The sequence below is a fragment of the Topomyia yanbarensis genome, chromosome 3, assembly GCF_030247195.1.
Source record: "Topomyia yanbarensis strain Yona2022 chromosome 3, ASM3024719v1, whole genome shotgun sequence".
Classification (NCBI taxonomy): domain Eukaryota; kingdom Metazoa; phylum Arthropoda; class Insecta; order Diptera; family Culicidae; genus Topomyia; species Topomyia yanbarensis.
Genome location: NC_080672.1, coordinates 95,039,497 through 95,056,416, shown reverse-complemented (window position 1 = coordinate 95,056,416; position 16,920 = coordinate 95,039,497). Strand labels below are relative to the sequence as shown.

The 16,920-nt window shown below is 37.6% G+C and overlaps 3 protein-coding genes across 3 annotated transcripts in view; all 3 read right to left on the bottom strand.

Annotated features, from left to right (window-relative positions):
• LOC131693374 (prolactin-releasing peptide receptor) overlaps positions 1-16,920 on the bottom strand; it is a 359,374-nt gene that overhangs the window by 174,682 nt on the left and 167,772 nt on the right. The window lies entirely within an intron of this gene.
• On the bottom strand, positions 116-1,290 carry LOC131687080 (uncharacterized). Its single transcript, XM_058971121.1, has 4 exons — positions 1,286-1,290; positions 1,036-1,219; positions 714-873; positions 116-651 (listed from the first exon to the last, which is right to left on the bottom strand). Exons 1-4 carry the CDS (start codon positions 1,288-1,290, stop codon positions 116-118), a joined length of 885 nt encoding a protein of 294 aa, XP_058827104.1.
• On the bottom strand, positions 14,338-15,264 carry LOC131687079 (tigger transposable element-derived protein 2-like). The gene has a single exon (XM_058971120.1). It carries the CDS (start codon positions 15,262-15,264, stop codon positions 14,338-14,340), a length of 927 nt encoding a protein of 308 aa, XP_058827103.1.

Here is a 16,920-nt window from a genome sequence, read left to right as displayed (position 1 = left end):
TATTAAATGACATACGACTTACTTAAAGCGATGGAATTTATAATGGCATCTTCAAAACAATGACGTTTATACTAACATTATTAGGAAACTAACTGAAAAAAGTAATAGTAATAAATTAATCGTCACTTTCATCCTGGTTCATGTCATGATAATCCTGCGCATCAGTATTAATCGTTGTTGTCCGTCCCATTTCAAAGTCTAGCTTCTGCTTCTTGTACTGAAGCAGTTGCAACTGGCATTGTAGCTGCTGGCTTTTAGATTTTTGCTTCTCCAGTAGCATCTGCTTTTTGAAAAGAAATTTTTCCTCGTCCAGCTGCAACCGCTTCTTTTCAAGCTCGAATCGCATTCCTTGCAAATCGTACGATTTACGCGAATATCGAGCGCAGTCCGACACATGCCGCTTCATCTTACTCAGATCATCAGTCTGCTTTTCAAGCAGCACTTTACGGTAATTCCGATTAGTCATTCGTCCACGGACGCGCGTTGCTGGTTGACCCTTCCTAATCGCATCATCATGGACTGCATTATCATGCGTAGATTCGTCGCCCGGGACATTCGGTTCCTCACTCGGGTCATCATCGCAAGGCACACATGCTGGGCGTTCATCAATTTCAGTTGCACTAGGTGGTAGTTGTATTCCAAAAACAGATCCTAAATTTCACAAATCAATCATCAATTATGGTGATAAATTTAGTAATAGTTGAAAATTTTACCATCGTGGTTCACCGCTCTCTCCAGTGAAAGGAGACGAATGATGGTTTCTTCCAGGTCGTTAAATGAATGTAGAGTGTTTGGCCCACCTCCAGTGGCCGTCAACTCATTCTTGTTATGCTGCAGCTTTCGCTTTAGTTGCAGCTTTTTGTCGGTCCAAACCTACAAACGGTAAGCAGAAATTTAGATATGATTAATGAAAGCGTAATTGATGGAAAAGTATAGGTTGTGTGCAGGAAGCATTCCGATATTTAGTTTGAAAAATTCGTTTTCTAACAAATAAATGCATGCATTAAAAGGGACAATTGAAAGCACAAAGCCTACCTTTTGCCATGCTGCAACGGAACGAGTGGGAGGACCCAAACTATTCAGCGAATCCGTCACTGTCCACCATAAAGAAGTAACTGATTCCCGTGATTGGACAAACTTACTTCCTCTGGCTACTTCGGGATTTTTCTCCATGAAGGCTACAAGGCAAGCAAACTGTCGCTTGTTCGTCTTTTTCTTCCTAAACAAGTATAAAATTGTTAAAATATTAGTAAAAAGTCAAACAAGAAGGAAAATTTGAACTTACTCCATTTTACGTGACTGCTTTACACATTCGAAAATGGCGATGAAGAAAAATCACGAGAAGTGTCATTTTTTTCGATAAAATGATGGTGACGTGGTAGTCATAATAACACCGAGTTCATCCATGTTGTCACTTCGGATGAACTCTTCCATTTTTTATCACTAGGGTGACTCCCGTAATAGCATTGTTGCCACTTCACTTTGTTTTCACCGTGAAGTGATACTCGTAATAAGGGCCATAGTATGGAGGATACGAGTAACCTTACCTTTGGCTACGCCACGGCGGTGGACGAGCTTATCCATGTTCTCTCCGGAGACCAACTTCTCCGTCAACTTAACCTTCTTCTTTTTCTTCTTGATGCGAGGGGTCGAAAAATCTAGAGTAGACTGCCCAAGTGCAGAACTAGCTCCAAATTTCGTTGCTTCTTTATGCTTTGGATCACTTCTTTTCGACATGCCACCGTAAACACCACATCAGGTCAAGCCCTATGCTCGACGATGGTTGGGAACACAGCCAAGTCTATGCTCACGCAACCGGTAACTCAAGGGCACAGATGGTCAAATCGAAACCACGAAGAAATCCACTTTGTTTCCCAGAGCGCTCAATGCTCGCTTTTTCAACACTCACAAAAACACTATAAATGGCTACCGCACACCAGTCTTCAAGCTCATAACAAAATGGCGCTGGTACTATTCCAATGTGGCGGCCATTTTCCAAACCACGTTTTGCGTAACCATTTTTCACTATGCTGATTTTCTTCCGGTTCCGTAACAGTCGGAGCCGTCGGAGCACTTCACAACCTTAGATTCGGTTCGATGGACCAAATTATGTTCGAGAGTGGACTGTAACTTGGTGATTATAGGCGAACCGACGAACTCCGCGAACTTTCCACCACGTAATTCGGAAACCGGATAGAAACACTTGCGTTTAGTTTTAATAATGTATTTCCGTCTATTTACATGTGTTACTCTTGCTTAAATTTGCTTCACTCAAAAAAAACTAATCTTCGACTGCATGTCTTAACACGACGAAAGTACGATACCTTATGCCATTTATCCTCCAATACAGGTAGCATTTTTCTTCCCTTTCGCGCGCTTCGTTTGCGTTGCGTTTGTTACGCTGACGTGACGCAGCGGTGCGTGTTGCCATATTATCTAGGCAGGCTGTGTTTAAAAGTTACACACAAAATTTTCATTCGTGACGTTTAAACGGCCCGAACAAATTGATTTCACTTTTTTTAATTTTCCGACCACAATGAACCGTTTTTCTGTTTATCCCATATCGCTCGGTCAACTTTCAATGTAGAGACATGACACTATCACTGAAGCTTTCGAAAAAGTACGTTCAACAATATAGAATCGTACAAGAAATATATATTAGATAGAAAATTTCCTTACATAGCAAGTATGTGAGCGGCACCCACCTTCAAGAACTGTTTTCACCGAAACGTCAACGTACAACGCAATCCAACTAAAAAAGTATTATATCGAGTGCAGCGATATGTGAGCTACAACATAAAACTAAGTGATTGCGAATCGATTGACTGCTTTTTCTTAAAACCTCGGAAAACCAACGAGAAAACTTGAATTTCCATAAAATTCAATATAGGGTTAGCCCCTTTTGGACGCCAGCTAGTACTGGGGCTATCTCCTTGATCAACCTTTACTGCTAATAGCAAAAAATCTAAAAATTATTTTCAAAATTCTTAAATAGCACTACCCGTGGATTACTTAGATCTATCAAAAAATGCAAAAATGTCTATTGCGGAAAAAATGTGGGTTAACCCCTTTTGGACGCCAACCATTCAATTGTGATATGCTGTTTAAAATAAGAAAAGGACGTTACTGGCAACAAGTCTTTTGTGAAGGGCTACCGCGTCTACGAGCCAGCTCACAACTTTGAGGTCGACGGTGTGGTCATCGGTTCTATTTAGTTATACGTGCATCTTCTGAAGCACGGGATTTGCTATTTCAAGGACCCCTTACTCCAACGAGCGTTAGCGATGGTAATAGCATCGGGCAGGACAAAATGGTCTGTCCCATTAAATTCGCATCGGGTGACCTTTGACAGCATTACTTTGCTTTTTATTATGTCTTCTTCGACAAAGATTGTCTACCTGGTCGGCTGTCGCATCAAACATTGCAGCATTGCACTAAGATCAACCAAATAGGCAGGGAAGCATGAGGATGACGCTTGCATGTGGCGTGTAATATTGTTGGGAGAGTCCACATGATCTAAGTTTTACCATACGTACAAACAGCGCCCGAGGAATTTGAAAGGTCCCCTAAAAGACGCTCTAAACACTCTTTTGCAGAAATACTAAAAAGAGCTACGCCATTCAGCACATCATCATTATGCTAAAGGCTGACCAACTCTGACAAAAAAATCCGCAAAACAACAAATCATTATTGGCTCAGGAAGAGTGTGACTCTGACGATTCCCATGTGGGGACATGTTTTATTGCTCCTAAAAACTGAGATGAGGAAGATGAGATTTCTTGTAAAGGTTTAATTTTTTTCTTAAGATGCCAACAGCTAGAGGAAACTCCATCACAAAATAAGTTTCAAGTGCTTCCAGGAACACTAAAAATCTCATGTGAAATTCAAATTAGTGCAAGACTAATTGGGCACAGGTTGCGCACTGGCATCTTTGTGATATGACGGAACTCCTCCCAGCACCAAAGAGACTTCAATTTTCCATGTACAGCAAGGGGCTTGTTTTCTCGATGATAGTTGGTCTAGCTTACTCCATGAGCTTTGATACTTTAAGGAGCTGGTCTGCTTTATTGCCCATGACCACATATTTGTCCCACTGGCACTTCTATGAAACCGAGAAAACGAGCCATACAGGTTGCAATAATTTTTACTATTTATTAATTTGTTAATTTATTAATTTAATCTGAAGTCTCAAACATGTTCGTTATTTTTTGTCTATTATCCATTTTACATTTAAGTAATTCATTGTGAATAAATCTGAATGGAATGGACGGCTCCGTAGCGTTGTCTTCTGAAACCTGTGGTGGAGTCTCAGCTGCGCGCCCCTTTGATGTTTACATTCGCTTTCTTCTTCAGATCGATTATCGAACAAGAAATTAATTGTGTATCTGAAAATGACACACTTATCCTGACTTATTTTAGAAAGCAGATCATGATTTCCACACCCTCTAAGGTTGATACTCTTGGCAAGGACCAACCCGGCCAGCCGCACGCAACAGGCCTGTAAGTAGCATGTTTGGAGGTATCATAGCGTAGTTCAGATACGAAAAGGATTGTTTTATTATATGAGTATATTTTTAAAGGCTTGATTTATCATTTCAGAGCAAATAGATACAAATATTAGATGAGTTTACTGAGGTGTTAAGAGTGGTTATCGAGTAGTGGTATGAGTAAAAAAACCGATTTAATCCACCTAGCAGTGGGATGAGACATTTCTTACACATTTGACTATTGGATTAGTTTGCAGCACTCATGAGAAGTAGGCACCCAACTAGAGGTGGGATGAAAAAAGTTTCTAGTCTTGCACGAATAAAATCTCGAATAAACTGAATAAATTATAGAAATCAACAAAACGACCGAAATGAAAAAGTAAAGCAAAAAATGAATCAATAGGTTTTTAAATTCATAAAATGAGTAGAAAAATTAATGGAAATCAACATTATAATATACACGAATCAAATTAGGTTATTACATAAAAATTAAGATTATATTTAGAAACAGTTATAAGATTAATAGAATAAATTGACTCATACCAACAAATTGAATGAAATAAAACGAATGACTGAACATGAAATGCATAAAATTAAAGATATAAATAAAATGAATCAAATGAATCAATTGAATCAAATCAATCAAATGAATCAAATGAATCAAATGAATCAAATGAATCAAATGAATCAAATGAATCAAATGAATCAAATGAATCAAAGGAATCAAATGAATCAAATGAATCAAATGAATCAAATGAATCAAATGAATCAAATGAATCAAATGAATCAAATGAATCAAATTATTCAAATGAATCATATGAATCACATGAATCACATGAATCACATGAATCACATGAATCACATAAATAAAATTAATCAAATTAGTTGAATGAATCAAATGAATTAAATGAATCAAATTCATCCCGTGAATACAATGAATGAAATTAATGAAATGGATCAAATGAATAAAAAGAATGGATGAACAAAATGAATAAAGTAAAAAAAGAGATGAAATGCATAAATAAAACAAACGAATCAAATAAACAAAATGAGCTGAAATGATAAAATGAATAAAAAGAAGAAAATGAGCAGAATTAAACGCATTGACTAAAATGAAAAATTGAACAATGGTAAAAGGTTATAAATTAATATAAAGAGATAAATTGAATCAAATAAATTATTTGGATGAAATGATTAAAACTGAAAAAGTAGTCAGATTATTAAAATGAAGAAACTGAACAAAATGAATAAACTGGAAAAAATTAATAAAATGCATACAATGAAAACTATGAATGATATGAACTGATCAGAATGAATCCAAAGAATGAAACGAATAAAATAAGTAAAATGAACGCAGATGAACAAAACGAATAAAAAGATGCTGAATGAAATAATTAATTGAAATGAAATGGTCATATATTTGAAACTAAAACATTTTTGAATAAAGTAAATGAATAAACCGGATTGTACGAATTTGAAAACCATTGCATCAAAAAGTTTTGAAATGTTTTGAAAATCCCATCTTCTGAGAAAAGGCTAATAAATATGCAATGGACTTTCTAGGGCTCCCATCTTTTTTTGGGTTTATTCTTTTTGTTTTCATGCTTCTTTACTTGACGGCGTCGTTTTAAGATTATCTGGTGTTTCTACTTTATTGTTGGACCTTAATTAGTTATCAGGAACCTGGAACGTTCAATTTGCTTTGGAATTCGAAGTTTTTGATTTTTGGTCGCATATTCCCGAAAAAAAGATTTATGTACAGAATAGAATTTACTGGTCCAGTATTTTAACGCGCAATTGAACAGAGAACGACAGGGAGAATGCGATTCGTGAATGAGACAGGTAGATATTTCAAAGTTTTTATTTGCATTGAAGTAAATAGTGTGAAATGTCTAGGCTATGTCGATATCATAAAAGCCGTGCATTCAGTTGATTGCAATGCAGTCTCTTTCCATTCATCCTTATAGCTTTCATATTGTTTCGTTCGGAATTCTCGTGCAGGAAATATGGATAAATAAGTCCTATACAGACCAATACTGTGAAAAAGAAATGGTTCAAACTACTCAGTATATCCAGATAAAGACGACGATAAGTTAGAAGACAAATTGTAGTTGCATCCCCCATCGAGAATGGGTACTTTGGGAGACTTCTTTTCCTGGATCTAATTTGTGGATATATTTGGTCTTTGATCCGTTATTTTTCATGAAAGTTCGTACCAATACAACGAATGTGCAGCTGATACAACTCATGGTTCATTCGCCTGCGCCACGTTCCGTCTTCCATCTGCACGCCACCATAGATGGTACGCAACACCTTTCGTTCGAAAACTCCAAGGGCGCGTTGGTCCTCCACGAGCATAGTCCAGGTCTCGTGGCCGTAGAGGACCACCGATCTAATCAGCGTCTTGAAGATAATCAACTTCGTGCGGCGGCGAATTTTGTTCGACCGGAGCGTCCTCTGGAGTCCAAAGCAGACACGATTTTCCGCTACGATCCGTCTCTGAATTTCTCTGCTGTTATCATTATCGTCGGTTACCAGTGAGCCCAAATACATGAATTCGTCGACCATCTCGATTTCGTCACCGTCAATCCGAACTCGGGTGAGAGGTTCACATTGTCGTCTCTAGAACCTCTTCCTCTCTTGTTTTTTGTATTCGAAACGTTGATTGCAAGTCCAATCCTGCTGGCTTCAGCTTTCAGTCTTTGAGCATATGTTTCATTCAAAATTCAATTGAGCTACGAATAGTTTAAATATCGCACGTGGAATGTCTCTTTTGAAAATTTTCATCGCCAAACTTTCATATTACCCAGTTTTTCTGATATAGCCATGAATTTCCTTAATTATAGTGTAGATACAGGCTTTGAACACAATTGAATTAAAGTTGAGTTGATGTAGCAGCAGATAAAAAATAGTTTTGTTTTCTCAAACTTTCGCAATTACAATTAATAAATATTTCAGATTGGCAGAACACACAACTTAGAAATGGATACAGAAATAGCTGGATAGATGCGGTAGAAGAGAGACACAGAGAGAGAGAGATGGGGGAGGCGTGTGAGGAATGGCAAACGATGGTTAATGCAGCGACATTATTTTTTAGTATATTATTGTGATATATTGATTCTTACATTCTTATCATAAATAATGTAAGTAGTAATTTTTGCGCCATAACCAGTATAATCTAAATCTTGCAAAAGAGCTAAATTTTCGCTAGATTTCTGGGCTTCAAACATACAGTTGCTTTCGGTAACGCCACCAGTATAATTATATTAGAAATCTTTTATCTCACTACTAGGTGAATTACTTTTTGATCTGTGTATTGATATACCATCCAACATTAACCTCATGATTGAACACAATGCCTAATCCAAGAGATAAATGCTAGAACTCACCGTTTCTTTACCAACACATTATTTTGTCTTTGAAGTGAACTTATATATTGATTTTTGAGAAATAGTTCATTTATTATAAAGGTAATTCACAAAATGTTCTCAACATCGAATTCCTTGAATCACGTAGATGTGTTTTCATACCCCGATATTCAAAATCGGTTTAGTTTTGCCCCTAAAACACCAGTAAAGCAATACTCTGTATGAAACAATCTCATTTTTAATTAGTGGAAATTGGTAAGCGAGGACTAAAAATACAAAATGTTCAATATCTCCGCCACTCGTGCACGGATTTAGACAATCTTTAGCTTTCTAGAAAGGTATTGTTACAAGCTTTCTATTTATGTGCAGTTTGTATTGTGTTGTTCGAAAGTTATTTGCAAAAAACCTGCTGTGTTTTGACAAAATCGCCCATATCTCAGAAAGTAAACAACATATCGAAAAACAAAAATAATAGTGTCAAATGGCAACGTTAGGCCTTTCATTTGAAACTAGTTTCATTAAGATCGGTTCAGCTATTGCTGAGATAATTACATGACATTTTGTACATACATACATACACACATACACACACACACATACAGACATTGTCTCAATTTGTCGAGCTGAGTCGATTGGTATATGAGACTCGGCCCTCCGGGCCTCGGAAAAAGTTTTCAAAGTTTGAGCGAATCCTATACATTTCTTTTGTAAGAAATGTAAAAAGGAAAGAGCAAGGGTGCCTTCAATTATTTTACATACTGTACGTACGATCTCAGCCCCAGATAGTGGATTGAAAATCTTTCTATCTCGATAAAAGCGATGAATAAGGATGTAAGGATAAAACGTTTTCTTTGTTAGACCAGAAAAAATACTAATAATAATTCCATGTATTTTGCGAAACAGCGAACCAGCTAAAAACTTACTATCACTCTCAGTACATTCAGAAGAAATGACTGCTGAAAGTAGGTCAAGTTCTTAGCCCTAGTTTTTTTATTCTTTGTTTATAACTAATTCGCTCCACAAAATGTGTCTGTCTTTAATATATTTCATTTCTCTTAGTGGTCATTTTTCTGCAAAAATGGCGATCAAAAAATAATTACAAGTCAAAATAAGTTAACTAAGTTACACCCCTCCTCCCACATATCGAAAAATAATCGGACCTATCAATTAATACTCACTACCTTTGGCACGTGCTGACTGCAGAGCGTGATGTTGATATTTTGACTGGTTCGGTATCTCGGAAATAACATCAGCTGCGATTACGACCGGTCTGTGATACTAAGTATGGCAGATGGTGCGCCAGTGGCTGGTTTGAAGTGGTAGGCTAGTGAACTCTGAACCGAATAAAGTGATATGCTAATTAACTGATATGCTTCAAATGATCATTATCATTCACCACTTGAAAGATAGTATAAATTGATTAAACAATGGGTAGAATATCCTATATAATTCGCTGATAAGGCAATGTTCCGTAAGTGTCGAGATTTTAAGAGAACCGCTGCGACTTACTTACTAATTTGACGGAAGCCATTTAAGGCGAAAGCGGATTTTGTTTGTCCTACCATCGGCATAGTGAAGTATTTGCAGGAAAAAGAAGAGTGACAAAACTCTAACCCTAGGTTACTCGATACGCGGAAAAAATCCGCTCATAAATTCATAAAAACAAGACCACGATTTGGTGAACTGAAGGATTTACGAAAACTGTGACCAAGTTCCTGAAATCATGAACAATAAACCTCGTATTCATGAAACTATTTGTATTTACAAAAACTAGTTTACGTCGAATATATACATGGCGTTACATTCGAATGTTTGGTAGGGTTACGACGGTTGTTCTCTGGACATGTTTAGTTTTTGTTGTGATCCTCGTTCACGATTTGAGAATACACAGCCGACAATTAAACGATGTTCATGATTGCAGGGGGTCTTATGCCCGATTTTTGTGATTTCTCATTAAGTTACCGTGATATTTTATTCATGAGTTTGCAATCGGATTTTTCTGTCAGAATAGCGTGATTTATGTTCATTATTGCAAGATCTTAGTCACGATTTTCGTGATTTCTATTTCGTGGTATGTTTATTTATGTTCATGAATTCAGGATCTTAGTCACGATTTTTGATATTTTAATCACGAATAGTGTGATATATGTTCTTGATTTTAGGATGTTAGTCACGATTTGAATTATTGAGCATTCAATATTTTTTATTGTTTTTAAAGAAAAAATGTCCGCTGTTGGGATAAAACCGACACGCTGTTAACATAGTTGTGATTATTTACGATTCATTACAAAAGGCTGGGATCTTTTGTGACACTTCAATCACACTGTTAGCACACTATAGTAATAATAGAGATACACAGAAATACTTTTATTGTGCTTATTTCTTAAGTCTCATTAAAAATCAAAAAATTGATTTTATTCCTATCATATTCTATCGTAGATTTTGCTATTTCTGCAAAAAGCTCATCAAACCGAATTTCTAGTGTTTGTCATAGATGAACTTCATCACAGTGAGACAATGATCTCTTTTATACCCCGGTAGATCGTGATGATCCTAGTCCCGAAAAATCAACGTCTGAACCATGTAGTTTTACTAAGAAATGTGTGTCACACATAAATGAATGAATCCTATCAGCAGAATTTAGAACACTTGCAAATCTTCTCTTACGAAATAAAATGACACTGAAGGTTACAATGATGTGCGCAAAGATTACTTAGAAATATCTATACCAAGAAATAAGCCTGTAGCATAAAATACTCTTGTTTATAATACTACGCTTTCGAACTCTTTTCCCCTCACTACATGATGAAGCTACAAAAAGCATTAATTTGCATCACCAATGCTCACACTTTATTAATCACGCATACATCACTTTTTAAAAAGATAAAGATTTTTATAAAGTCGGGAGAAAATAAATTAAAGGGATATCGATCTTACCCCCATTGGGTGTCGGTTTTACACGCTGTGCCGAGAAGAAGCCACTTTGTTTTCCGACTTTGCAATCAATCATTGTTAATGAACGGCATCTGCTCGGGTAGCATCGGTTTCGGAAGATCGATCTTCCACTGCCAGGAAACCCTTCGTCGGAGTAGGAAAGATCCACAATCGGGATTCCGAGTAGTCCGAAGCGAATCGCCGGCTTGAATCATCGGGGCACCAGTGAACCGGACGCAATCCTCCACCAGGAATCGCTGGACTGACCAAGGCATTCTGCCGGACTGCATCTAAGGAAGAATAACGCGTCCGTCAACGGTTGCGGGAGACATTCTTTCGTCGGGGAACTCTCCGCCGAGGTAGGCTAGCTCCACCGTCGGGGATTACGCCGAGTAGCACCGAGCGCGACAAACCACCAGGGTCAGCGGGGCACCAGTGAACCGGAAGCCACCCTCCAACCGGAATCGCCGGATCGACCACGACATCCAACTAGTCAACGTAGAGAGGAAGGCATGTAGAATACAATGCCATACAGGACTGATATGGCGGTTATGATACAAGCGAAATCTAGCACGACCAGCTAGACCTGGAATCAAGTGAAATGCATTAGCACGCCTCCCCCGAAGTAGTAATTTCAAACGGAATCCGGGGGATCAGGCAAATGTCGGACTTCTTGGTGGAGTTTAGAGGAATATGGTTGAGAGTTATCTTCTCTGTTCTGAGTCCCTCACTCTGGCACACGATGGACGAAATCGGTAGTATGGTCTAACTACTGAACGTGTGCCGGGTCGGCGTAAAAGCTTTACCACCAAGTAAAAAAAAATACACGTTCAGAGACTTTTTCCGATCTCGCCGAACTGAGTCTAATGGTATAAGAGATTCAGCTCTGCGGGCCTCGGTTATAAAGTCGAAAATCTGACCGATTACATAACCTTTATTTTGAGAAAGGTAAAAAGGTTTTCAGGCATTTTCTGTTTTTATTTTCACTGACATCATGAATGCTTCTCACATCCTTAACCCAAAGACTAGTAATTAATAATCTAAAATAAAAATATAAACATTTTATGTCTTTTGTTTGAGCATGCGCATTCATGAGGAATGAGGATCTATCTTTCGATAAAAATCGCTTCAGGTGATGCCCTAAAAATTAAAAGGAAGCTGCGTGAAAAGAATCGCATAACTTTAAAAATCCGTATAAAAAAAATCACATAACTTTGAAAATCCGCATAAAAAGTCGCATTAAAAAACCGCATAAAAAAGACTTCAGTGAAGTTTTATTGGTTTTGTGGTAACCCAGAAAAAGTGTTTTAACCATTATTCCCCTACTCGTGAACACACTAAACGACTTGTATCTTACGATGTCCCGTATGATTTTGTGAACTATTTCTCAAGCACGGATAATGGATCGTGATTAGTTAATTAAGAATCATGAATTAATTCACGAGGATTGTACGGATTCATGAATAAAATTCCGAGTTTCGTGAAATAGTTCACGAGAAAGTATCCAGACTGTTTTGATTTTGTGAACTAATACTCCTAAATCTATGAATAACATCATAAGTCGGCCTTTGTGTATTATGAATAATGTTCTTCGCAGTCGGCTTCCTCATCTCGTACAGATCAGAAGCCAAGAAGTGCACCGCTTGCGAACAGCACACAAACAAAAAATACTACCCGTGTCACTCTAACGTGTACGTGTAACATATGGGAAAGTTCCGTTACTCCTAACTGTGAACGAAATGAGTGTACCACAAAATAGGATGGTGTGACATGGATAGAAGATAGAAGTACGATTAAATAAGTTGACCGACGATCAATAAAAAGCCAACTTCTTTACATTCCTGATATATGATATGGTATTTAATAACAAACACAAAATATTCAAAATCAGCAACGGCTTTTTGATGTTCGCAATAATTGGCACAACAAATCCATTTCCAGCAAAACTAGCAGCAGGCACATACAGACAGTTTCAGATAATAAATATATTCCACCACGTTTGAAATTGAAATGCCAAACGCCAAATGAAACGATGATGAACACTGCCTGCAACTCGAGATAGCTCATAAGCCCTTTCCTGGTAATATGCAGTAACGTTGAAATGATATTATCCGGCGAAATCGAATCAAAATAAATTGAATCAACGACTCGGAGAAAATCGGACAGTTTAATTACGGCCCCACCAGGCGCATTCAGATTCGGATGAAGCTTAACGCAGGTCCGGAACTTCCGGAGGCTATTGATTTCTACTTAGTAGCTGTTGTTCTCCAAATATCGCTTCCGTAGGAATATTTTTCCGGTTTAGCCATCGAACTGACCCGAATTCGGCTCCGGATCTGACGGGGTCTCGACGATGATGGCGAACAACATCCGTTGCTGATGAAATTGAGTTTTGATAGCCAACCAGCCGATTCGCTCCGATTGAACGGGGAACGAGAGACGAAATGGTGGATAACTTGGGGCTGCGGAAAACTTGGGAATGCGAAATTGATTGAGCTTTCGGTGACGTGAGGAGGATTTTGTGTAGACTGTATATAAATATTTTCAATGATTAGTATACCCATCACTGAAATCTATACCATTGATTGTCTGGAGAAAAATATTGGAAGCTATCGAACCGTTGTTTCGATGTCTGATCGTGCAGGGTGATGAAGTAGAAAATAAACGAAAATCGGTTCGTTTGATGCGAGAAGGTAAACTAGAAGAACGGAAAAAATCATTTGTTTAGAGAAAGCCAGCTGCAATCGAACAGGTGCAATTTATCGCGTGAAATCTGGTATTCAAAACATATTCGTTTGTGATGAGCAAACTGTGTATCATTCAGAGATACAGTGTTGAGATTCTCAAACAAAATCAACACAATATTTCATGCCAGTGTTTTCACGTGCATTGAAATGTCCCGATTTTGTACCCGGTTGGTAGTTGGTGGATAGTTGCCGGTATCCATCTCCCGAATTTTATTTCGTCTAACTTGTGTACAGAATTTATTACCACGAATGGCGATCGGTTCCGTGGAAAATCATTCTTAACACCTGAACGCACACCATATCAAACTTCTGAAACGATCTGTCTGCTAAGAGACGAAACGAGGACTAACCTAAATGCTTCATACAGGTATACCTCGATAGTACACCATCGCTTCGTTTAGTGTACGTACTATCGAAACGTACGTACTATCGAAACATAAAAAAAAAATTTGAAATGTTATTTTTTTTATTCCTAATGTCGAATTAAGCTATAAAAAATATGTAAAACAAAATGAATCCACATATTAGTGATAAACTTACCTATCATGGAACTATTTTGGAAAAATTTAGTTCCCATTACACCAAATCGTTGTAAATGATGAGAAAAAGAACATTCCCCCAAAATTGGCGAACCTCTGTCTGTTTACACAAGTTTTAAATTTACAGTTTAATTAAAGACATTATTTATGATTTGCACATTTAAGGGAACATATTATGTTTTTTTATTTATTTCAAATTCATTTTCAATATTAAAGCCACTTTTTCGGATAAATTTAAAAAAGAAATAATTCACCATGCGATTTACTGTGATTTGTCACCAGTGACTGTTTTAAAAATACCCAGACGCATTTGACGCAAGCTAAACTGTGAACTTAGTGGCCATCCATTTTCTTCAGCATATCTCAATATCAAATTCAATCCATTTATTGCAGCTTCATGCGAAACTGGGACACTTTCATTTTCATCAGCAACATCAACAGAAAAATTCCCCTCTTCCTCGATGGTCGGCAGCGTCGAATCATCTCCGGTGTATATGTTGGTGTCGTTTTCAGGATTAAGAACACGTTCCACAATATCATCATCCTTCAAAAATTCGACATCGTCATTTTCTTCGTCCTGAGTTCGGGGTTCAAGAATTTTTTGAGAAATATTTCGTAATTTATCTTGCAGTACAGATAATGGCAGGTCGTCTTCGTCATCACAATCTACTGGATTGTAAAGCATATCCCAGGATTTTCTTATTGCGTCTGCTGGGACATAATCCCATGATTGAGCCACCCAGAAAATCGCATCTTTAATGTTAATATTCTTAATATGTTCGCGAAAGTCGCCAGATCTGCCCATTATCTCCTGCATTAATATTTTTCGGTAGCGCGCTTTGATCATTTGAATTATGTTTTGATCCATCGGTTGAACAACAGCGGTTGTATTAGGAGGAAGGAATTCGGTCCAAATTTTCCCATCTTCAGTCTGTAATTCTCCACCTTTGAAGTGGGCAGAGCAGTTATCCAGAACCAACACGGCCTCAATAGGACGATTGGATTCTTGCAAAAATTTGGTAACGCGAGGAACAAATTCTTCAAGAAACCATTTTTTGGACAAAAACTGCGTCATCCAAGCATTTTTAGAAGCCGCGTAATAGACAGGAAGCTGTCTTACATGCTTCAAAGTCCTTGGATTTTTCGATTTACCAATTAGCATCAACGGAAGCTTCAATGACCCATCCATGTTAGAGCAGGGCATGAAAGTAAGTCGATCTTTCGATACTTTTCTTCTAGGAGCTGACAAAGCATCCTTATCGACAAACGAGCTAGTTGGAGTATTCCTAAAATACAATCCACTTTCATCCGCGTTGAAAATTTGGCATGGATGCAATTGCTTCTCGCGCATTTTTTTCGAAAAGTTGTTGACATAATCTTCCACAGCCGCGACATTACTCGACAGTTTCTCCCCTGTGATCTTTAACAAACGAATTTGGTGTCGTTGGATGAATTCGTGAATGTACCCGCGACTGCCAAACTCTCCCTCTCCAACAATTTTATTAAAAAACTTCTGTGCTTGAACCTGTAAAATTTCCTGACTTACTGGTATATGATATTGACGTTTTTGCAGAAACCAAACATACAATCGGATGCTGAGGTATTTTGAAGCGCTTCCGCTTGGCTAAATAAATACAAAACAATACTTAACTGTCAGTGTTGAACGAGATTGTATGTTATGCTTCACCATGATCTCTCTGATGTATAGTCAATTTTATAAATCTCCAATGATCTGCAGCTTTTTAGCGATCGAAATTTCAACCTTTTTGCGCTTCTGTCCAGCTAGTTGTGTTTTACCCATTTTAAACACTCGAAATCAAATTTATATATCGATATAAACTCCAAAATAAACACAAATGTGAAAAAAATCCTTCTTTGTATTAAGCAAATAGAATTTGTATGACGCAATCCGAAGATCCACAGGTAAGTCAAAATACTTCAATGACAATCTCTTAGCCAATGACACAATTACTAGTAGTGGTGAACAGAGTCATTATGACCGTGGAAAAGAAATGCTTCTAATGTAATTGCACCATGGAGAAACTAACAATAAATACAGATAAACATATTTTTAAAATTCATACTATTTGACGACAAAAATTCAAGTATTTTCATAGACTATGATCATAAGGCCATTTCCAATCAAAACGCTCATAAAATGTCTAGTCTAGTCTAGTCTAGTCTACACATACACAGCCAATACATGTAGGGATCCTGGAAAATTGCAAACGTTCGTCCACAATTCTTCTTGTCATTATTAATGTTTGTGGCACATATTGAATATGACATAAGCATTAAAGCGGCCAGGCCAACTGTGCAGCGTACAAAATAAAGATGATTCAAAATTATACGGCACTCAAATTATTCATTCAATGAATAACTTAATCAACGGATTATTTTGAACCTTGAATAAGGAAGAAACGTGGACAATTTGGTGGGGGTTTGATAAATCGTTGGGAGTAACTTTGCTAAGAGGGTTAATGTCACTCCTTTGGTCCTAGCTTCCTGGGATGGGACAGAAGTGTTTAGCCCTGCCCTGGATAATGAGCCAGGGATATAGCGCCCTTACTCGCTCTCTGAAAAAATAGAGAAAATTGGCGAAATCGGTTAATTAGTGGTAATATAAACAAAAAAACCTGTTTTAATCCACCTAGCGGTGCAATTGTGCCTTTCTCATTTCTCTAAACTATGGCACGGAGACTTTTTATGTTCAACATAATCGTGGAAATGTCCATTACATTCTTAGTACACTTTGCACTTATACACAATGGCATGCCAGCCACGAACTTGATGAGCTACGTGTCGACGGTGAAACACTTGAAACAAAAAAATATCATACTTCATT